The sequence below is a fragment of the Caretta caretta genome, chromosome 18, assembly GCF_965140235.1.
Source record: "Caretta caretta isolate rCarCar2 chromosome 18, rCarCar1.hap1, whole genome shotgun sequence".
Taxonomy (NCBI): domain Eukaryota; kingdom Metazoa; phylum Chordata; order Testudines; family Cheloniidae; genus Caretta; species Caretta caretta.
In genome coordinates this window covers 9,063,647-9,087,692 of record NC_134223.1, presented here as the reverse complement: position 1 = coordinate 9,087,692, position 24,046 = coordinate 9,063,647, and the positions used below count along the sequence as shown (strand labels likewise).

The 24,046-nt window shown below is 47.1% G+C and overlaps 2 protein-coding genes across 5 annotated transcripts in view; one reads left to right on the top strand and one right to left on the bottom strand.

The window, feature by feature from the left end:
- Positions 1–44: 44 nt before the first annotated feature.
- On the bottom strand, positions 45–7,777 carry UBXN10 (UBX domain protein 10). 3 transcript variants are annotated; one of them, XM_048824833.2, is made up of 3 exons: positions 7,669–7,777; positions 5,621–5,791; positions 45–3,295 (listed from the first exon to the last, which is right to left on the bottom strand). In XM_048824833.2, the coding sequence occupies exon 3, from the start codon at positions 3,278–3,280 to the stop codon at positions 2,396–2,398; it is 885 nt and encodes a 294-aa protein (XP_048680790.1). In that variant the 5' UTR covers positions 3,281–3,295; positions 5,621–5,791; positions 7,669–7,777; the 3' UTR covers positions 45–2,395. The 3 variants fall into 3 exon arrangements, with proteins under 3 accessions (XP_048680790.1, XP_048680789.1, XP_048680791.1); XM_048824832.2 differs by lacking the exon at positions 7,669–7,777 and adding an exon at positions 6,648–7,339; XM_048824834.2 differs by lacking the exon at positions 5,621–5,791 and having other exon boundaries at positions 7,669–7,767.
- The window catches only part of LOC125624433 (basic phospholipase A2 Sms-N6-like), a 61,131-nt gene continuing 40,833 nt past the window's right edge, over positions 3,749–24,046 (top strand). For both annotated transcript variants that reach the window (XM_048825118.2, XM_075121153.1), the window contains exons 1-3: positions 3,749–3,823; positions 4,495–4,772; positions 13,174–13,267. The gene's annotated coding sequence lies outside the window, so the exon portion shown is untranslated. The remainder of the gene's footprint in view (positions 3,824–4,494; positions 4,773–13,173; positions 13,268–24,046) is intronic.

Sequence of the window (24,046 nt, the reverse complement as noted above, 5' to 3'; positions counted from 1 at the left end):
ATTGATTTCAAATCCAAGTTGCACTCAGGAAATCTTTGCTGGTCTTAGCTTCACACTTAAAACAGTTTATTTAACATTGTTTAAATGTAACATCATACACACATCTCAAACAGTAAATTGACTGTACTTGACCCAGTATTTGTTTTATAGCTTTAAGTCTGATTTTTCCACCACTTCCCTTAGCCTAGCTGATCTGTGGGGGAAGAGATTATATCAATGCATAAAATCTGCAGTAGTTACTGAAACAATGCCTGCAACAAGCTATAGTTTCCAGTGAAGTTGCTCACTGATTTTTTCATAGCCAAGTTCTTCAGGACACTATCCTGATATTCCCTTTATCCTAGCCAAGATGTGACGAACAGGTGCATTACAGTGGAAAAGGTTTGAAAACCATCTGGACTCCCTGTAGAGGAGGAAGCAATGACTGTGGTAACATCTTACAGAGCTTTGGTCACATTTCACAACTAAATATTTAAAAAGGGGGTAGGAAGCCACCAATTAATAGCACAGATTTATTCAAAAAGAACTGAACACTTTGCTTATGGAGGTGGTTTGCATTCTTTAGCATTAGCGGGCTCTTCTATGCTGCGGTGTGCTGGCCAACAACACTACACTCCATTCTGCCACTTGAACCAGCCATCTCTCACAAACAGCCAATGCTAAGTTCAGAGCAGAATAGGCTGTATTCTTCCATGTAAAAAATTAATCATACAGTTAGTTTGTTCTTCCCATTGCTCTTGGCAATTTTCATAGTGAAACATTCTTTTTACCATGTTCCTAGCTCGCTTAGTTGTAATCCTCATTAGAAACCTCTGATACAGTTATACCCCCGAAGGCAGTTGAGAATGCTTCTAGCTTAGTGTAGTCCTCTAAATGTTGCTGTTGAAGTCAACAGACCAGTGTCACCACTTGCAGCATCAGGTAGTGCTAGTATTTCAGCAGCTGTCTTGTTCTATGGGGCTTAATTGCTGGCCTATGAATATTTGCTTTTGACTGAAATTCAGCATATGTGATCACAGTAAAGAGCAAATATTCTACCATCCTTTACAAAAGGTTGGTTTGGCCATTACAGAGAGGCAAAAACACTGCCTTTGTTTCACCTGTAATACTCAAAAGGAGCCTATTATTTGGCAAGGTGGCCGGTCAGGTAGCCTGATCCATTCTTTTATTACACTGGGTGTTCAAACTCAGCGACTGCACCTGGACAGGAACATTTTCCACTAAAAAATGAGGCTTTTTAGCACATGCACAGCAGCTGCGTTAATACAAAACCACAGGGCCAAGCCGTTCTACTTGAACAGGTTGATTTTTCTGAACTATAGAAAATAAATAGCTCTAGAAGAGTCCCAATAGTTTGAGGCACAGTCTATTCGGTAGATAACAGCCCCAGCAGAACGCTTCCTTTATGTATTTAGCCAAAACACAAAAGCAACTGGTAATTGCTCAGCTTAATGCAGTTCAATTTAAAAACGTTAAATTGCAGTAGCAAACAGCACTGAAATTCAAAGTTACAGCAGACAATCCACCCTTAGCTCTGGATTTCTTGATTTACAGGTGTGCATCACAATCTTACGCACTCACTGAAGAAAGAAAGCTAATGAGTTTAAAAAAAAAGTCGTCCTTGTATCCATAGAGGAATCAGACCACCTTAACCATGACTTTCCTTTTATGAGAAGACAAAGTAGGCGTACTCAAAACACTGAGATTATACAGGAATGGTTTGATTCTTGAATGTACTTTACCATTGACCTTGTACTTTTAACACATCCCAGCAACATATTTACTCTCACCAACTGTTTGGAGTTACTGCTTTGAGACCATTTTCTGTGTATTGACCATTGTAGCTGTTCTTGCAGCCAACAAGCTACTTTATTATGAAGGCCATTCCTATAGCTTTAAGGAATCAAAATAGTGCTGCTTGTGTCTTCCCAGCTCCATGTATTATCCTGACTCAGACTTAATTTGGGGAGGTGGTGCATTCCTGGAGCAAAACCAGAGAAGACGAGACAGGCCTCCCACCACCAGAAGAGAGGGCATCAGAAAAGTGGGTCTTCCCAGAGGAATAGAAACTCTTTTTAAAACCATTTAGAAATACTACAAAGCCCAGAAGCTGATGCCCACTCTTAAAGTGAATTGTGATTGTACACATGGAAAAAATAGATACTCTTGGGTGGTGTGTACATACACTTTAAAATAATTAAGTATTTCAGCACACTCCATTTATATACAAGTCTACTTCAAGGGAAGCACTCAGAAGACAGTGGGACTAAGAAGTAGACCACTGAAACAGATCAGGCTGGTTCAGTTCTTAGACCACTCATCAAAGGGAAGTCCATGGCATCCAATAGAGTTACATGCTAAGGGGTGATGGAAGTTGTGTAACATCACTGTACATTTAGAGATCTCCATCTTGCACTTCCTGGAGAATGCACAACACTGACTTGTGTGGGATCCCGCACTCTTGCAGGGACCTTGTAAGGTCAGGAAAGCTCCTCCTAGGCACTTCCATCGTTTCAACACGACAGTGTTTGTATTTGGTTGTGTGCTTTTGTTCTGCCACAGCAAGGACCGTCTGAAGGCTGTCTGTAGGCCTGAAGTGATGTTCAAATCTTTGACCAGAAGGAGACCTAACGGCAAGCAGCAGTCTTGGTTCTTTCTTCAGTGGCTCCTCCAAGTTTAAAACTGATGAAGAGCTTTCTTCTCTTGTTTTCCTTAACGGCTTCTTCTCAGAAATGGGAGGTTGGACTTTTGAGTATTCCCCTCTAGCCCCTTCATTCTCTGTCATTATACCAGTGGATTTTTCCTCTTCAGGAAGAGCTTTGGATGGTTGCTCCTCCTCCTGTCTACTACTCATTTTCAGTTTGTTGGTCTGTTCGATCACTGTTTCCACAACACTCTTCCCCAAGCCCTTCCTGCTGATGGACGGGAGCACTCTGTACTTATTTAGGGAAGAGGAGGTCCTCAAGGGTACTTGTTGGAGGAGCTCTGGGATTTCATCAGGAGACACCTGCCCAGGCTGGTAAGTTGGTTTGGTAGATGATGCTCTTTGATTGCTTGCTGCTTCATAGGGAGCTGCTGGCTGAGGAGAGGATGGCACTCTATAAGAATAGGCCTCCACACTATGGGAGTAATTCAAGCTTGATCTTGTACGTCCCTTGGCAGATTTCGGCCGGGTAACATGCATATTGATGGTGTTTGACCTCCAAATGAAAGCTTCTGCAGTGCCCGAAGTGGTGTTGCATTCAGATGGTGCTATGTTCAGAGGTGCTACTGTGGCCATTGCTTCTCAAGACACCTGTAGAAGGGGTGACAGAGGGAAGAAAAAAGTTACAGGAATCAGTCAAATCTCTACGCATTTTACTTCACTAGAGTACCCCTGTTTTTATGCTGCACTGTGTTTAACACAATAGTAGGGTATCCTGGCATGTGTTGATTCACTGTGTGTAGGGAGATTACAGAACAGCACTGTTGCTGTGTCAAGTATCAAGTTTGTGGCATGCATTCCCAGATGCTGGCTTTGTAACAGATCAAGGTTCCTTGTAGGAACAAACAAAAATGGGTTTTATCTGGAAGGATCCCAAAGTGCCTTACAAGCTATGTACTCACAATATGATGCAGCCACATCTGGGATGAAGGGCTGTGGTCAGCTGCACAACAGAGGAAGGGAAATGCTGATAAAGGACGCCAGAGCAGTGAAAAGTGCCATGGGATTTTTAATAATAGAGCAGAGCAGATAAAACCTTGGTGGGGTTTTTTCAGGTCTCATGAGAAAGGTCCCCATGAAGCATGGTACTCCATTCACTGAGATCAGAATGATAAATGGGTGAGTCAGTCCCGCTGGAATCAGAACCATGATTCTTGGGAAGTTCAAATATCAAAGCCAGATAACAAAAGAGAGGTTTTAAATCTGTTTACATAGTATACGCTGTATATTAATGTTTGCACAGCACTGTATATCAAGTGCTAAGTGTTCTTACTGGTCTTCAAGGATTTAAAGTAGGAGAAGCCTTTATTTTAATAGATGGAATGGGGTGTTATTATTTATCTTGCAGTTACGTCTAGAGTCACCAGCTGGGGTTGGGGCCCACTTGTGCTAGGCACCATGCACTATGAGACAGTAACTGCCCCAGACAAACAGATAAGAGACACTAAGGGTGGGTGAGAGGAAGTATTATTATCCTTAACCAAGATCACACAAGCCTGTGGTAGAGCCAGGAACTCTTGAGTCTCAGACCAGTGTTTTATCCACAGTCCTTCCTCTCTAAGGGTATGTCTACCTGTAGCTTTAACCCGTGCTCCCAAATGCCAATACCATCAAGCATGTGCCTATTTTGCACTTTGAACCCATGCTTGCTTGCATGGTCGGGGTATGAGTTGTAGCTCAAGTAGTGCTTTAGCTCTGGCTGGAACTTGCCTATTTTGCAGTAAGGATGCGATTTGTGTAATCCTTTATGTCCTTCCCACAATTCCCCTTTTCTACTCCCTGGAGGACAGGCAAGATCTCCCACAACTGACAAAACCATGAAAGGATCCTAGAGCATCTCAAAGAACCATGGGCTCTGCCCCCAGACACACGAGGGAGTACAGATGCAGAGGACGGACAGTAGTGTCTTCGGCGGCACTCACTCCAGTCTTTGGCAGCATTGCGGTGGTGGGAGGATTGTCCTTCAGTGCCACCGAAGACCAGAGTGAGTAAAGGACCCGCTGCCGAAATGCTGCTGAAGACCCGGAGCGCCGCCTGACCCACCGCCGAAGACCTGGAGTGCCCTCGGGTGAGTACTAGCGGGTGGCACCTTTTTTTAATCTCCGCTCCCCCCGTTTTCTGAGGGCAGGGCTTTGCTGTGGGAATGCTCACACCCAGGCTAGACTAACCTGCGTGCGCCAACCCAATCCCAGGATAACTCTGTAGTGTAGCCAGTTGTGCACGTGTCAGTTCGTACAAAGGTTTTAGTGAAAAACATTTTTTATTCTGTTGTTATTCACTTATTGAATGTGGCAAACGAGTGTATGTGGAGGAGCAGATATGAAATCATTGCTGTTTCTGCGGTGTCAATTAAGTTCCCAGTGTGGACTTTTAGGTAAGACTGACTGCACTTTGGCTTTTAAAAAATTTTGAAGTCTCTTATTTAAGTCTTTTGAGCGACTATGGCTGATTCAATCCACTGAAGCCTGTTGTAAGTGACCAATCAAAAGACCTTGAAGCTCATCTCCTTAATGGGTGTTACTTCTAATAAAGATGGAGTAGAATTCTACTCAGTGGCTCTGATCCTCAGCTGCAATGAGACCACTTTGCTCCAACAATGCAAAGCAGCCTTAGAGCCACAGCAGGATCACCCCTGAATAGGAGGATTGTTCAGTGGCTTAGAGTTAGGCTAATGATGCCTACACCACCCGCTTGCTTGGTAAGGGTGTTTTGGCCAAGGGAAAAGGGGCAAGTTTTCCACATGACCTGGCAATCCCTGGATGCTATAATGGCACCTTGAGACCACTGTCACACGCTGGCTACCCCAAAACCAAACAAAATATTGGGAATGACCAGTCTTTAGCAATGGCAGGTTTATTTGGATTTACACTCCTCTGCAGGGAAAGCTGCCCTCCCCACCCCCGCCATCTAACCCACCTTCATAATCCAACGCCTCTTCTCAAGTGCATAAACCGTCTGTTACTCCAAGGGGGATGCCAACATTCATGTTCCACCGTATTCATCAAATTAACAAGAGTTGGAAAACCAGATGCTCATAGGCCTTTTGCCAGTGATGCGTTATTTAACACCTTGTTTCTTCGCCTTCCTCTATTGTTTCAGTGAAATGGAAATGATCAGTAAATTAAACAATGTCTAGCAAAGACAAAGTACAGTCTCAATGTACAGGTGTGCCTTGACATGCTTTCACTATTAAACTGTTCTAAGGTACAATAATCATCACTCAGCCACTTGAATAAGTGATCTATTTACTTACAACACAATAAACGTACAGCCAAGCTGACTGACCGTAATAATCTGGACACAAAATCTAAGTCACCAATAATAATTTCCTAGGAGTATATTAAAAGGGCAGGAGTGTTATTTGGTTTGAAATATCTTCAAATAAACTAGAAGGCAGCAAAATCAATATCCCAGAACCACAGAATATCAGAGTTGGAAGGGACCTCAGGAGATCATCTAGTCCAACCCCCTTCCCCAGATCCCTAAATGGCCCCCTCAAGAATTGAACTCACAACCCTGAGTTTAGCAAATATGAAGAAATAAAAGCCATGGTCTTACACCCCTTCAAAGAAGGATTCTTGAACATGGCAAATCAGAGTTACCAGCTGTCTAGAAATATCCTGACAGTGAGCAAAATTATGAATAATCCTCTAAGAAATTCTGTTTGCATCTTCTGAGTGCTGGACAGCATCATTTCATTTTAAAGTAAATGTTTCGCATTTAAAATTGTCACACCGGTCTTTAAACAAGACACATTTTAAACCTGGGTTTCTCAATCAGAGGCCCATATTAATAGAGCTGTGCACTGTATTAATACGATTTTAAGCAGCTGAAGACCCAAGACAGTAGTTACTGCTTTCCCAAAGGGCATAGAAAATGGAGAGGACAGGGAGTTCTTTTGAACAAATGGGTATAATTACCAAGCAAGCAATCCAATACTCACTTGACTCGATCTTTCTTGACTTTGTGCAATAGTGGTGGCATCTAAAGCTTAGTCCAGGGGAGCCCTAATTTGGTGAGGGCAGCACTGGCAACTAGCCAGTAGCCCAAGGGCTACATGCATTTTGAATATGTTTACACAGTTAGTTAAATCAACAATAAATACACAAATCCCCTTGACTGGTGAACAGAAGCTGCATTGTCATTTGCGTGCAGGAGTACTCAAACCTGCAGCTGATCTGCTTCGTCCTCATGCTACAGTGACAAGACAGGACGCCCACTGGTCAGCATTTAGGACTCTAAAGGATGCACTTTGGGTGTGGTACTAAGAGGCCCAAGCTTTCAAAAGTGGCCACCAATTCTGAGGCCTTCAGGTTTTGGGTGCCTCACTTCAGTCGCACTGGATGTGATTTTTTTCAGCCACGCTGAGCTCCCATCCGGAGCGGCTCGGCGCCTCTGAAAATCCATTTTTCAGATAACGCCCCCCGCGCCCCCGGCTCTTGGCTCGCACTTTCCATCAGCTGACCTCCAAGGGAAGCTCCCAACCAGCTGGGACACAACGTTTCGCAGAGGAGGGTCAGGGGGGAAACTGAGGGGAAGGGACTTGCCCGAGGTTACCCAGCAGGCCAGGGGCGGAGCCGGGACCAGGTCTCCCCAGACTCCCAGTCCAGGGCTCGAGCTACTAGGCCACACCTGCCGCCCTCAGGAGCTCGAGTTTCGGGGGGGAAGGTAGGGGGGGGGACTCTGTGCGCCCCGGGGGGGGGCGGAGTCCAAGAAGTGTCTGTCCCGAGGGTCCCCACCCCCAGCAAGCCGGGGCCCGGGGCGGAGAGCGGGACGGGGCGGGAAGGAGCCCAGGGGGGTGCTTGGTCGGGCGAGGGGCTCCCGAAAGGGACGGGGGAGTCCCTGCTGGGGGGGAGGGGGCATCCCAGGAGCAAAGAGTCTCGCCCCCCCCCAGGCGAGGAGGGGCCCCCGGGGAAGGGCCCGCGGGTGCACACGGGGCCGCCCGGCTGGTCCCCGTCTCTCACCTCCGCGCCGCTCCATCCGGCGGCCCGCGCCCAGCCCCGCCGGTAAACAGCCCCGCGTTGCCACGGCAACCGGCCCCGCCCGTCACCCACTTCCGGCAGTGACCGGAACAAAGGAGACCCCTCCCCGCCCGAACCAAAGAGAGCACAGGGAAGGCTGGCTAGAGCGTACCCCCTCCCCGCCCCCACAACGGTGTCCGCCGCCAGGGCCGCCATTCCGCTCTGGCGTGACCAGGGTCCTGGGCTGGGCTCAGCCGGGGGGGCCCCTGCCGGGCTGGGAGGGTCCTTCCCAGGCCTCACGTCACCATGGTAACGCCCCGTGGTGTCACAACACAGCGCAGTGCGGGGGCGGCAGGGGCTCGGCCCCTCCGGGGCACGCTGCCCCCCAGGAAATCCGTGAGGATGCTCCGTGCACCTTGCCGGCTCTCAGCCCTCTTCCCTTAGTATTATGGGGAGGGGGGAATATTCCTGCTTAGGGCCTCTCTGGGCTAACACTGCCTCTGTGGCCGTGGTCCAGGTGTGTACAGCACCTAGCGCACTAGGGGCGCAACCTAGGGTTGCCAGGCGTCCGGTTTTCGGCCAGCCGAAAAGGGGCCCTGGCGGCTCTGGTCAGCGCCGGTGACCAGACCGCTAAAAGTCTGGTCGGTGGCACAGTGGGGTAAGGCAGGTTTCCTGGCTCCCCGCGGCTCCTGGAAGCGGCCGGCGTGTCCGGCTCCTAGGCACGGAAGCAGCCACTGGGGCTCTGCACGCTGCCCCCGCCCTGAGCACTAGTTCCCCAGCTCCCATTGGCTGGGAACTGAGGCCAATGGGAGCTGCGGGGGCGGCACCTGCAGGTGTGGGCAGTGCACAGAGCCACTTGGCCCCTCCGTCTAGGAGTCGGACATGTGGGCCGCTACCAGGGTCACCTGAGGTAAGCGCTGCCCAGAGCCTGCACTCTGAATCCACTCCTGCACCAAAACTCCCTGGCCCAGCTTTGAGCTCCTTCGCATACTCCGCATACTCCGCACACTCCAACCCCCAGCCCTACCCCTGAGCCCCCCTCATCCAAACTCCCTCCTGGAGCCTGCATCCCACACTGCCTCCCAGCCCTGAGCCCCCTCCTGCACCCCAACCCCGTCATCCCCAGTCCCACCCCAGACTCCCCAGCTGCAGCCAGTGTGGTCCTCCGTTCCCAGCCATTGGGAGCTGCAGGGGTGGTGCTTGCAGGCAAGAGCAGAGCACAGAGATCTCTGCCCCCCCAGGGCCTTGGGGGCGTGCTGGCCACTTCCAGGAGTGGTGTGGGGCCGCGGCAGACCTGGAGCCTGCTTTAGTGGGAGCCCCACTACACCGCCAGAGATTGCAATCGACTGGGAGAGTCCCCAGGATCAACTAGTCGATTGCAGTCGACGGGTTGGTGACCACTGCTCTAGGGGAAGCAGGAGGGCTTTGGCTGGATTAAAGTTGTGGGGGGGTTATGCAGCCTGGTTTTGACCCAATCTGTTGGCTACCCCAGATGCTAGAATACATAAATAAGTGCTTACCAGACAGATCTCACACTATGCAAGCAGGAGTAAAATTATTTGGGGCCACGAAACAGATCTACTTTGCTACACTGCATCATGTCATCATGCATCAGTCAGCATGGATTCACCAAGGGAAGGTCATGCCTGACTAATCTAATCGCCTTCTATGATGAGATTACTGGTTCTGTGGATGAAGGGAAAGCAGTGGATGTATTGTTTCTTGACTTTAGCAAAGCTTTTGACACGGTTTCCCACAGTATTCTTGTCAGCAAGTTAAAGAAGTATAGGCTGGATGAATGCACTATAAGGTGGGTAGAAAGTTGGCTAGATTGTCCGGCTCAACAGGTAGTGATCAATGACTCCATGTCTAGTTGGCAGCCGGTATCAAGTGGAGTGCCCCAGGGGTCGGTCCTGGGGCCGGTTTTGTTCAATATCTTCATAAATGATCTGGAGGATGGTGTGGATTGCACTCTCAGCAAATTTGCGGATGATACTAAACTGGGAGGAGTGGTAGATACGCTGGAGGGCAGGGATAGGATACAGAGGGACCTAGACAAATTGGAGGATTGGGCCAAAAGAAATCTGATGAGGTTCAATAAGGATAAGTGCAGGGTCCTGCACTTAGGATGGAAGAACCCAATGCACAGCTACAGACTAGGGACCGAATGGCTAGGCAGCAGTTCTGCGGAAAAGGACCTAGGGGTGACAGTGGACGAGAAGCTGGATATGAGTCAGCAGTGTGCCCTTGTTGCCAAGAAGGCCAATGGCATTTTGGGACGTATAAGTAGGGGCATAGCGAGCAGATCGAGGGACGTGATCGTCCCCCTCTATTCAACATTGGTGAGGCCTCATCTGGAGTACTGTGTCCAGTTTTGGACCCCACACTACAAGAAGGATGTGGATAAATTGGAGAGAGTCCAGCGAAGGGCAACAAAAATGATTAGGGGTCTGGAACACATGACTTATGAGGAGAGGCTGCGTTACCTAGGGAGGTGGTAGAATCTCCTTCCTTAGAAGTTTTTAAGGTCAGGCTTGACAAAGCCCTGGCTGGGATGATTTAATTGGGGATTGGTCCTGCTTTGAGCAGGGGGTTGGACTAGATGACCTCCTGAGGTCCCTTCCAACCCTGATATTCTATGATCCTATGTCAGAATGATGGGTTTGTTCCGTCATTGCAGTGCTGCACCACAACTCAGTGATGTTGTTAATGCATCTTCACCAGGTTAGATGTTTCTGCTCTGCAATAGGATTTTGTTTAAAGTTCACAGACTTGCACAATGGCCAGGGTTGAAAATGTAGTGCCAGCCATGCAGAGGGTAAAAAGGTCTGAAAAAATCAACCACCAAAAAGTAAGACGGGAAGGAGAGACCAAAGAGAAACCAAGAGGAAAAGAAGAACTAAATAAGGAACCTGTTTTTAAAGAGGATGGATAGAGAAATCCAGGAAATCAGATGGGGGAGTATAGACACATCAGGAACACGCACGTCTGTATCTGTATCAGAGTTATTATGCCTGCTTCTCCATTAGTGTCACTGTTGACACCTAGGAAAAGGGGGGGTGAGATGCTTCCGAACCAGGAGGGGAACATTTTATACTCCGTTTAAAGTAACTCTTGCCACAGGTTGCAAGGCAATGGGGAATTGGGAGCGCTAACAATGCTTCGCCCTAAAAGCACAAGTCACCACCACAAAACAACCAAAAGTAAGCACAGGTCTAAAGAAAATAATGCACAAGAACAACTAAGGAAAAGAAATAGCATTTGATCTATGTTGGTGTGGCTTTTGTTATTGCAAAAGAATTATCGGGGTCCAAAGTGAAAGGATCTTCTAAGATGGAAAATATACTTAATTTTTTTTAAGTTTATCGTCAGGATTGGTAGGTCCTATATTATATATTGATTTTGCTCCGAGGCTGTGTAATGTCTCTAAATATTCTGAATTATTTTTGAGTCTGAAGTTTGGACCTCCATAAAAGAACAGCCCTTTTTAGAATTGTGGAAGCTTCGTTCTTTGTATTTGAATGTAATATATAGCCATTAAAAACCAAGTTCTTCTTTGTTAAATATTGTGCCCGGACCTCAGCTGATGTAAATTGACATAGCTTCATTGAAGCAAAAGGCACTATGCCAACTTGTACTACTTGAGGATATGGCCCATTAACTTTGAAATCTGAGCTGACATTTTAAAAATCTCTAGCTATGAAAGTAATATGTAGAGTAGTTACAAAAAGAAAAGGAGTACTTGTGGCACCTTAGAGACTAACAAATTTATTTGAGCATGAGCTACAGCTCACTTCATCGAAAGCTTATGCTCAAATAACTCCTTTTCTTTTTGCGAATACAAACTAACACAGCTGCTACTCTGAAAGTAGTTACAAAGTAATATTAAATGCAGAAGGCTTATCTCAGACTTTAGTGAAAAAGTTAAATCTGTTTAAAAAAATAGTTTTAAGTGACTGTTTATAGAGATCACTCCCTCCTTAACAGTGACAATAGGACAGATCAAGGATACTCCAAGGGGAAAAAGAAGCAAAATATTCAAACAAACAAATGAAGAACATACAGCAGTGTAAAGACAAATTATAGTGTTTTGGCTTCAGTTATGAAATCATATGTTTTACTATCAAGAATTCACACACAAGAGCCAAACTGAAGTCAGTGAAGTTTTACAGCAGGGTTGAATTTGGCCATTTGTTACTTTCTTATTCATGTACAAAGATTTCACATTAAAGGTTTATTTTATGGGACCATGTTCTCCTGTGGCTTGCTATGAGTAACCCTCATTCCTTGTATCCTATGGGGAAAGAATAGAACCCCACGGCATTACCACGATGCTATTGTTTAGGTTTCCAATGCTACAGGGGAAATGTTTTCAATCCCAAATTAAATATTTTCATTTACATTAAAAACAATTGAGAACACATATCTATTCATCTGGGGCCCAAACCTGAAGTCCTCCCTTAGGACCAGGTCCTCAGCTCCATTTACACCAGCTCAGGATATGGTGTTCAGTTTTCATTCTGTGGAGGATTTACTAAGACAAACTCCCACTGAAGTCAATGGGAGCTTTACCTGAGTGAGGTCTGTGTAAATATCAAGGGGTTAGTTCTGCCACCCTTAGTTATCTTGAATAATCTATTATTTACACAAGTAGTCCCATGGAGTTCATTGGGATTATTCACAGTGTAATCTACTACCTGATGCAGGGAAGGGTATCAGAGTAAGGACCTCAGGATTAGGGCTTAATTCTCCTCTCATTCATACCAGTTTTAGACTGGTGTAATTCTATTGAGTTTGAAAAAAAATCAAGCTCAACCCTTTAAAAACCCCCTTTTAAAAACGGCAACACACCTTCAGTTTTGAGACCTGGAGGTACTTGTCTGTGTGTCTTTTTTCCATTGCTCAGACTATACAAATGATACCTGACTCAATATGTTTTACAGCTGCACTGCACAAAGAAGCACCTGTTCGATATTATTGACATTTTGATATCTCTGTATTTTCTTTTTCCTTTGTAAATGTTTCATGTTAACCAAATGCTTTACCCATTAACAAACATACATCTCTGAATTAACAGACGACTGGGTCTCCTAGTAAGGAGCAACAAATAGGTCATAAATAACTAAAGAGAAAAGAAACACGGATAAACTGGGACATCTACCCAACCAGTGTCAGAAGATCAAGGCGTGTTGGCACACTAAACATAAATGAGGAAATACTGCTTAACAACAAACAGATTACAATAATGTGTCGGATCAAAGCATCTCAGAATGCTTGTCATATTCAAATTTACTGATCATCCTTCGGCAGGCATCTTCACTTTGACATCTCCGGCACACACATGTTTACGTTTAACACCACTGTTTGCTTGCTGTGTTAAAAGGATCTTTTATCTGTTGTCAATGGAATAATAAACTGCCCCAAATATTATTTAAACTCTGGGCTAATGATTCAGCGCAGATACATCTTTGAAGAGAAGGTTTGATTTTGTTTGCTCTCTATTTTCAGGTCCATCATAGAGATGAATAGCCTGTTGATATTTGCTGTGTTTGTTACCTGCTGTGAGTATAAGAAAGTCTTTCAAACTGGAACGTACATTGAGGTAATTTATGAGCTCCCAGATACCTGTAGTCCCCGGGCTTCAAAATTCATATTGGGTTTTCTTAAGATGAACTAATCATTATTCTTCTTAATACTTAGTGCTATAGTCTTCTCTATACCTTGGGAAGTAGGTGTTATTACTGCCATTTTTATGGATGAGGATACCGAAGCAAAGGTTAAGGGCTTAATTTAAACAAGTGCTGAATCATAGAATATCAGGGTTGGAAGGGACCTCAGGAGGTCATCTAGTGCAACCCCCTGCTCAAAGCAGGACCAACCCCAACTAAATCATCCCAGCCAGGGCTTTGTCAAGCCTGACCTTAAAAACCTCTCAGGAAGGAGATTCCACCACCTCCCTAGGTAACACATTCCAGTGCTTCACCACCCTCCTAGTGAAAAAGTTTTTCTTAATATCCAACCTAAACCTCCCCCCACTGCAACCTGAGACCATTACTCCTTGTTCTGTCATCTGCTACCACTGAGAACAGTCTAGATCCATCCTCTTTTGAAGGGTTAATGTTTAGCTAGTCCACCTAGAAGCAGGCGGGGCACACCCTGACTGTTTCGTAGAAGCAATGCACACATTGCTCTATCCAAGGACAAGGGCTCGATATGAACCATGAGAACTTGATTGTTTGGACAGCAATTGTGGGAGGCTTTCTTAGCCTGGGCTCAAGGCCTGAGAACCAGGATTGTAGTATATAAAAGATGCAACTAAGTATATTAATCAACGTCATACATTCCTTTGTGTATCTTTTTGCGGTAGCAGTGTGTAATGCTTAGGGGGGAGAAATATAATAAAAGGAGAAGGTGGAAGGCGGGGGGGCAGAGAACGCCCATCTCAGCTGACCAGCCTGTCTGCTTGCAAAAAGCTGTGTTCTGTCTCATCACTGAACCGCCACACTCTTTGGAACCCCCTTTCAGATAGTTGAAAGCAGCTATCAAATCCCCCCTCACTCTTCTCTTCTGCAGACTAAATAATCCCAGTTCCCTCAGCCTCTTCTCATAAATCAGCCCCCTAATCATTTTTGTTGCCCTCTGCTGGACTCTTTCCAAATTTTTTCACATCCTTCTTGTGTTATACCAATAAAATAAAAACCAGCAGGATCTTATTAAAGAGGAAAAGGCAAAATACCACATTTATTGTGAATACAGAAAGAATCATAGTAAGCAGTTAGTTATAGTTATAACATTCCATTCAATCTCATATTTATTCACACATTCATTCATACAAACACACACACACACAGGTTCTGCAAGGTTGTTATCATAGTTACCAGCCTTAGAGTTGCTCATGCCAAGCCACTGGCCAGGTGGCCTGGACATGAGGAGGGAGCAGGGCCTTGTCAGATGCTCATCTGATGCTCCTGGAAGTTGGTTTGCAGAATCAGACCCCAAAGTTCTCACTTTTTAGAGTCTATTTTTATAGGAATTTCTTCCTATGGCATTCTATGGGAATTGCTTCATCATGCTGTTGCTGAATCAATCAGCAGATAGCACATTCCTGACGACTCCAAGATGTTATCTTGTTCTTTGGTTCTCCCATTCTTGAGGCTGTTGGGTGGATTCCAGTCTGCCCTCCGGGGGCCCTCTGGTTATTTCCACTTGACGCCTTCTTCAGCCGATGGACACTGGATTCTTAGGCTGGCACCTCCCTGATCATTCAGTTATTATCCACACCAAGCATCCATCCATATACATCCTCTATCTCTATTTTAATCACAATTGTTAATACAACAAAAGGGTGGGGAGTCTCTGGGTGCTGTTTCTGTTATTAGAGTATTGCTTTGAGTCTCTCTCTCTCTGTGAATTGCTTTGAGAACAGACTCTGTCTTAGAATGTACTAACACAATTAGCAGCTTGTAAGTTTCACACATAGAGGGAGAGAAACAGTACCAAAAACCAAGAGACCTCTTAATTAGTAATACCCTGGAATTTAAACTATGGGGAATCAAACTCATTTGTGATTTTAATACAGAACTTCTTTAATATGATCCAACACTTGTAGTATGAGGCCCAAAACTGGACACAGAACTCCAGATGAGGCCTCACCAGTGCCGAATAGAGGGGAATGATCATGTCCCTTGATCTGCTGGCAGTGCTCCTACTTTCCTAAAGGGAAAGCAGCCCAAAATGCCATTAGCCTTCTTGTCAACAAGGGCAAACTGTGAACTCATATCCATCTTCTCGTCCACTGTAGCCCCTAGGTCCTTTTCTGCAGAACTGCTGCCTAGCCACTCGGTCCCTAGTCTGTAGCAGTGCATGGGATTCTTCCGTCTTAAGTGCACTTGGTACACTTGTCCTTGTTGAACCTCATCAGATTTCTTTTGGCCCAATCCTCTAATTTGTCTAGGTCCGTCTGTATCCTATCCTTACCCTCCAGCTTATCTACCACTCCTCCCAGTTTAGTATCATCTGCAAACTTGCTGAGGGTGCAGTCCATGCCATCCTCCAGATCATTAATGAAGATATTGAACAAAACCGACCCTTGGGGCACTCCACTTGATACCGGCTGCCAACTAGACATGGAGCCATTGATCACTACCCGTTGAGCCTGATGATCTAGCCAGCTTTCTATCCACCTTGTAGTCCATTCATCCAGCCCATACTTGCTGGCAAGAATACTGTGGGAGACCATGTCAAAAGCTTTGCTAAAGTCAAGGAATAACACGTCCACTGCTTTCCCCTCATCCACAGAGCCAGTTATCTCATCATAGAAAGCAGTTAGGTTAGTCAGACATGACTTGCCCTTGGTGAATCCATGCTGACTGTTCCTGATCACTTTCCTCTCCTCTAAGTGTTTTAAAATTGATTCCTTGAGGACCTGATTTTTCCAGGATTTTTTCAGGGACTGAAGTGAGGCTGACTGCCTTGTAGTTCCCCAGATCCTTCTCCTTCCCTTTTTTAAAGATGGGCACTACATTATTCTTTTTCCAGTCATCCGGGACCTCCCCCGATCACCATGAGTTTTCAAACATAATGGCCAGTGGCTCTGCAGTCACATCTGCCAACTCCTTTAGACCCTCGGATGCAACGCATCTAGCCCCATGGACTTGTGCTCGTCCAGGTTTTCTAAATAGCCCTGAACCACTTCTTTCTCCACAGAGGGCTAGTCACCTCCTCCCCATACTGTGCTGCCCGGTGCAGTAGTCTGGGAGCTGACCTTGTTCGTGAAGACTTATTCGTTCACCCACTTACTTCCCTGGTCCTTCTCTCATGAACAGAGAGCAACAATACCCGAAGTCCAAGGGTGCAAACAATTCAATGTTTATTGGGGTGAACTTCCAGCAAGCATGACTCTAGTTTCCTTCCTTGGTGTCCCCCTTCCCAGCTCTGACACCACAGAGGCTTTCCTGTGTCCCTGTTCCCATTTCCCCCTTTAGCTAAACATAATTCCAATTTCCCCACCCCTGTTCCCTTTTCCCATCCCCCCCCCCCCACTCACTCACTCACTTCCTGATTGACTACAGACTATATAGTAAAACTTGAGTTCAGCTTAGCTATACCTTAACCAATCATTTTAACTAACTAATCCTAACATATTGTAACATGATTATGTAACCAATTATATCCCACCACCTTAATTAGTTTACACCCAGCAAAATTAATTATACAGCAGACAGAAACAATCACAGAACAAAACAGAGATTATACAGACAAACAATGGGGAAATGGGGACTACAGTGATAGATGAGCTATTACCAGCAGAAGAGTGAGTTTGTGTGTGTATGGGGGTGGGGGGGATGTGAGAAAACCTTGATCTATGCAGGAAATAGCCCGACTTGATTATGTAAAGAGTTGTCACTTTGGATGGGCTAGCACCAGCAGGAGAGTGAATTTGTGTGGGGGGGTGGAGGGTGAGAAAACCTGGATTTGTGCTGGAAATGGCCCACCTGTTGATCACTTTAGATAAGCTATTACCAGCAGGACAGTGGGGTGGGAGGAGGTATTGTTTCATGATTTCTGTGTGTATATAAAGTCTGCTGCAGTTTCCACGGTAAACATCTGATGAAGTGAGCTGTAGCTCACGAAAGCTCATGCTCAAATAAATTGGTTAGTCTCTAAGGTGCCACAAGTACTCCTTTTCTTTTTTAGAACAAACACAGAAATTAGGATTTCACATCCAAGCTATTGATAAGTGAGTTCTTGCCAGACCGGATGCTATCACATCCGATGAAGTGAGCTGTAGCTCACGAAAGCTCATGCTCAAATAAATTGGTTAGTCTCTAAGGTGCTACAAGTACTCCTTTTCTTTTTGCTAATACAGACTAACACGGCTGTTACTCTGAAACCTATCAGACTAAGTTTCCTTTTACATCTTCTAGGCACTTCCCTTTCTCTGGAGGTGATAGGCATTATCAGGACAGGATTGTATTCCTAACAGCCCAATAGCACCTTATTTCAATGTGACTAGTTTGGAATGTGAGGATGTGACCGGTCGCTTCCCAGCTTATGGCTGCCTCTGCTGCTTAGGCAAAGGCCTTAGCCTAAGCACAGGGCCTCAGACTGTCACAGGGTATGTCTACACTACGGAATAAGGTCGAATTTATAGAAGTCGGTTTTTTAGAAATCGGTTTTATAAATTCGAGTGTGTGTGTCCCCACAGTAAATGCTCTAAGTGCATTAAGTGCATTAACTCGGCGGAGCGCTTCCACAGTACCGAGGCAAGCGTCGACTTCCGGAGCGTTGCACTGTGGGTAGCTATCCCACAGTTCCCGCAGTCTCCGCTGCCCATTGGAATTCTGGGTTGAGATCCCAATGCCTGATGGGGCTAAAACATTGTCGCGGGTGGTTCTGGGTACATATCGTCAGCCTCCCGTTCCCTCCCTCCCCCCGTGAAAGCAAGGGCAGACAATCATTTCGCGCCTTTTTTCCTGAGTTACCTGTGCAGACGCCATACCATGGCAAGCATGGAGCCCGCTCAGGTAACCGTCACCCTATGTCTCCTGGGTGCTGGCAGACGCGGTACGGCATTGCTACACAGTAGCAGCAACCCCTTGCCTTGTGGCAGCAGACGGTACAGTACGACTGGTAGCCGTCATCGTCATGTCTGAGGTGCTCCTGGTCGCCTCTGTGAGGTCGATCAGGAGCGCCTGGGCAGACATGGGCACAGGGACTAAATTTGGAGTGACTTGACCAGGTCATTCTCTTTAGTCCTGCAGTCAGTCCTATTGAACCGTCTTATGGTGAGCGGGCAGGCGATACGGACTGCTAGCAGTCGTGCTGTACCATCTTCTGCCGAGCAGTCATGAGATGTGGATGGCATGCAGTCCGTCTGCTGCCAGCCAAAGATGTAAAAGATAGATGGAGTGGGTCAAAACAAGAAATAGACCAGATTTGTTTTGTACTCATTTGCTTCCCCCCCCTCCCCTGTCTAGGGGACTCATTCTTCTAGATCACACTGCAGTCAAGGTGCAGCGAGGTAAATCTAGCCATGTATCAATCAGAGGCCAGGCTAACCTTCTTGCTCCAATAAGGACAATAACTTAGGTGCACCATTTCTTATTGGAACCCTCTGTGAAGTCCTGCCTGAAATACTCCTTGATGTAAAGCCACCCCCTTTGTTGATTTTAGCTCCCTGAAGCCAACCCTGTAAGCGCCCCTCCCAGCGTCAGAGCAATGGCAAACAATCGGGCATCTGAGAGTGCTGTCCAGAGCAGTCACAATGGAGCGCTCTGATGGGGCTAAAACATTGTCGCGGGTGGTTCTGGGTACGTGTCGTCAGGCCCCCGTTCCCTCCCTCCCTCCGTGAAAGCAAGGGCAGACAATCATTTCGCGCCTTTTTTCCTGAGTTACCTGTGCAGACGCCATACCACAGCAAGCATGGAGCCCGCTCAGGTAACCGTCACCCTATGTCTCCTGGGTGCTGGCAGACGCGGTACGGCTTTGCTGCACAGTAGCAGCAACCCCTTGCCTTCTGGCAGCAGACGGTGCAATACGACTGGTAGTCGTCCTCATCGTGTCCGAGGTGCTCCTGGCCGCGTCGGCTGGGAGCGCCTGGGCAGACATGGGCGCAGGGACTAAATTTGGAGTGACTTGACCAGGTCATTCTCTTTAGTCCTGCAGTCAGTCCTATTGAACCATCTTATGGTGAGCAGGCAGGCGATACGGACTGCTAGCAGTCGTACTGTACCATCTTCTGCCAGGCAGGCAAGAGATGAGGATTGCTAGCAGTCGTATTGCACCATCTTCTGCCAGGCAGGCAAGAGATGGGGATGGCTAGCAGGCGTACTGTACCATCTTCTGCCAAGCAGCCATGAGATGTGGATGGCATGCAGTCCTTCTGCACCGTCTGCTGCCAGCCAAAGATGTAAAAGATAGATGGAGTGGGTCAAAACAAGAAATAGACCAGATTTGTTTTGTACTCATTTGCCTCCTCCCCTGTCTAGGGGACTCATTCCTCTAGGTCACACTGCAGTCACTCACAGAGAAGGTGCAGCGAGGTAAATCTAGCCATGTATCAATCAGAGGCCAGGCTAACCTCCTTGTTCCAATAACAACGATAACTTAGGTGCACCATTTCTTATTGGAACCCTCCGTGCAGTCCTGCCTGAAATACTCCTTGATGTACAGGCACCCCCTTTGTTGATTTTAGCTCCCTGAAGCCAACCCTGTAAGCCGTGTCGTCAGTCGCCCCTCCCTCCGTCAGAGCAACGGCAGACAATCGTTCCGCGCCTTTTTTCTGTGCGGACGCCATACCACGGCAAGCATGGAGCCCGCTCAGCTCACTTTGGCAATTAGGAGCACATTAACCACCACACGCATTATTCAGCAGTATATGCAGCACCAGAACCTGGCAACGCGATACCGGGCGAGGAGGCGACGTCAGCGCGGTCCCGTGAGTGATCAGGACATGGACACAGATTTCTCTGAAAGCATGGGCCCTGCCAATGCATGCATCATGGTGCTAATGGGGCAGGTTCATGCTGTGGAACGCCGATTCTGGGCTCGGGAAACAAGCACAGACTGGTGGGACCGCATAGTGTTGCAGGTCTGGGACGATTCCCAGTGGCTACGAAACTTTCGCATGCGTAAGGGCACTTTCATGGAACTTTGTGACTTGCTTTCCCCTGTCCTGAAGCGCATGAATACCAAGATGAGAGCAGCCCTCACAGTTGAGAAGCGAGTGGCGATAGCCCTGTGGAAGCTTGCAACGCCAGACAGCTACCGGTCAGTTGGGAATCAATTTGGAGTGGGCAAATCTACTGTGGGGGCTGCTGTGATGCAAGTAGCCCACGCAATCAAAGATCTGCTGATATCAAGGGTAGTGACCCTGGGAAATGTGCAGGTCATAGTGGATGGCTTTGCTGCAATGGGATTCCCTAACTGTGGTGGGGCTATAGATGGAACCCATATCCCTATCTTGGCACCGGAGCACCAAGCCGCCGAGTACATAAACCGCAAGGGGTACTTTTCAATAGTGCTGCAAGCTCTGGTGGATCACAAGGGACGTTTCACCAACATCAACGTGGGATGGCCGGGAAAGGTGCATGATGCTCGCATCTTCAGGAACTCTGGTCTGTTTCAAAAGCTGCAGGAAGGGACTTTATTCCCAGACCAGAAAATAACTGTTGGGGATGTTGAAATGCCTATATGTATCCTTGGGGACCCAGCCTACCCCTTAATGCCATGGCTCATGAAGCCGTACACAGGCAGCCTGGACAGTGGTCAGGAGCTGTTCAACTACAGGCTGAGCAAGTGCAGAATGGTGGTAGAATGTGCATTTGGACGTTTAAAGGCGCGCTGGCGCAGTTTATTGACTCGCTTAGACCTCAGCGAAACCAATATTCCCACTGTTATTACTGCTTGCTGTGTGCTCCACAATATCTGTGAGAGTAAGGGGGAGACGTTTATGGCGGGGTGGGAGGTTGAGGCAAATCGCCTGGCTGCTGGTTACGCGCAGCCAGACACCAGGGCGGTTAGAAGAGCACAGGAGGGCGCGGTACGCATCAGAGAAGCTTTGAAAAACAGTTTCATGACTGGCCAGGCTACGGTGTAAAAGTTCTGTTTGTTTCTCCTTGATGAACCCCCCCGCCCCTTGGTTCACTCTACTTCCCTGTAAGCTAACCACCCTCCCCTCCTCCCTTTAATCATTGCTTGCAGAGCCAATAAAGTCATTGCTGCTTCACAGTCATGCATTCGTTATTCATTCATCACACAAACAGGGGGATGACTACCAAGGTATCCCAGGAGGGGTGGTGGAGGAGGGAAGGAAAATGCCACACAGCACTTTAAGCACAGCACTTTAAAAGTTTACAACTTTAAAATTTATTGAATGACAGCCTTCTTTTTTTTGGGCAATCCTCTGTGGGGGAGTGGCTGGTTGGCCGGAGGCCTCCCCACCGTGTTCTTGGGCGTCTGGGTGTGGAGGCTATGGAACTTGGGGAGGAGGGCGGTTGGTTACAGAGGGGCTGCAGTGGCAGTCTGTGCTCCAGCTGCCTTTGCTGCAGCTCAACCATACACTGGAGCATACTGGTTTGGTCCTGCAGCAGCCTCAGCATTGAATCCTGCCTCCTCTCATCACGCTGCCGCCACCTTTGAGCTTCAGCCCTGTCTTCAGCCCGCCACTTACTCTCTTCAGCCCGCCACTTACTCTCTTCAGCCCTCCACCTCTCCTCCCGGTCATTTTGTGCTTTCCTGCACTCTGACATTATTTGCCTCCACGCATTCGTCTGTGCTCTGTCAGTGTGGGAGGACAGCATGAGCTCGGAGAACATTTCATCGCGAGTGCGTTTTTTTTTCTTTCTAAGCTTCACTAGCCTCTGGGAAGGAGAAGATCCTGTGATCATTGAAACACATGCAGCTGGTGGAGAAAAAAAAAGGGACAGCGGTATTTAAAAAGACACATTTTATAAAACAGTGGCTACACTCTTTCAGGGTAAACCTTGAAAGTTAACATTACATACATAGCACATGTGCTTTCGTTACAAGGTCGCATTTTGCCTCCTCCCACCGCGTGAACGGATTTTGGTTGAATGCCAGCAAACATACACTGCAATGCTTTGTTCTACAGTGATTCCCCAGTACGTGTTGCTGGCCTGGAGTGGTAAAGTGTCCTACCATGAAGGACGAAATAAGGCTGCCCTCCCCAGAAACCTTTTGCAAAGGCAGAACCGCAAATGCCAGGGCAAAGTAATCCTTTCACATGCTTGCTTTTAAACCATGTATAGCATTTTAAAAGGTACACTCACCAGAGGTCCCTTCTCCGCCTGCTGAGTCCAGGAGGCAGCCTTGGGTGGGTTCGGGGGGTACTGGCTCCAGGTCTAGGGTGAGAAACAGTTCCTGGCTGTCGGGAAAACCGGTTTCTCCGCTTGCTTGCTGTGAGCTATCTACAACCTCCTCCTCATCATCTTCTTCGTCCCCAAAACCTACTTCTGTATTGCCTCCATCTCCATTGAAGGAGTCAAACAACACGGCTGGGGTAGTGGTGGCTGAACCCCCTAAAATGGCATGCAGCTCATCATAGAAGCGGCATGTTTGGGGCTCTGACCCAGAGCGGCCGTTCGCCTCTCTGGTTTTCTGGTAGGCTTGCCTCAGCTCCTTCAGTTTCACGCGGCACTGCTTCGGGTCCCTGTTATGGCCTCTGTCCTTCATGCCCTGGGAGATTTTCAGAAAGGTTTTGGCATTTCGAAAACTGGAACGGAGTTCTGATAGCACGGATTCCTCTCCCCAAACAGCGATCAGATCCCGTACCTCCCGTTCAGTCCATGCTGGAGCTCTTTTGCGATTCTGGGACTCCATCATGGTCACCTCTGCTGATGAGCTCTGCATGGTCACCTGCAGCTTGCCACGCTGGCCAAACAGGAAATGAGATTCAAAAGTTCGCGGTTCTTTTCCTGTCTACCTGGCCAGTGCATCTGAGTTGAGAGCGCTGTCCAGAGCGGTCAGAATGGAGCACTCTGGGATAGCTCCCGGAGGCCAATACCATCGAATTGTGTCCACAGTACCCCAAATTCGAGCCGGCAAGGTCGATTTAAGCGCTAATCCACTTGTCAGGGGTGGAGTAAGGAAATCGATTTTAAGAGCCCTTTAAGTCGAAATAAAGGGCTTCATTGTGTGGACGGGTGCAGGTTTAAATCGATTTAACGCTGCTAAATTCGATCTAAAGTCCTAGTGTAGACCAGGGCACAGTAAGAGAAGGACCTTACACTGGCAGACAGTGATTTTGATTCTTTCTTTTATACCTCTATAACTAGCCAAGTGATAAGAATACACCTAAATTCTTAGAGTACACGCCTTTACAGACAGGCCTGAGTATCTATATTCTAACAAGGACAGAGGCAAAAAAAAACATTGAGTACATTAGCTTTTTCAACATCCTCTGTCACCTTTTAAATTCCATGGGAGCTGTGGGTGCTTAACACCTCTTTAAATCTGGCCCCATGTGACTTGCCAAGGTGGCTGGAGGAGTCAGGATCTGAGTTCCTGGGTCTCCATCCTGTGCACAGATCTCTGGGTTATGCCTTTCTCAAAGGACTGCAAAGCTTTTGCTAAAAGCTTTATGAAGAACCTAAAGATTGGTACAGTTAATTTTAAAGGGAAAGCAGTAAATTCTATTTCACTGCCAGTTCCTATGTCTAGGGTTCTGTGTTTTCACTGCAACAGTTGCTAATATCACAAGCACCTAAACCAGATCAAAGAGCTGTTATTTTATATGCCATCAGCATCTGAAACACCAGTGCCAATGTAGAATCCTGAACGCAGATCCTAGCAGGTAAGTAAATAGGAAACTGATTTACAAATATTCCATATGAGCTTGTATTTGTTGATAATTTCCCAG

What these genes read in the sequence shown, in the direction of transcription:
- UBXN10 (XM_048824833.2), bottom strand. Translation starts at nt 3,280, where the DNA reads ATGGCCACAGTAGCACCTCTGAACATAGCACCATCTGAATGCAACACC.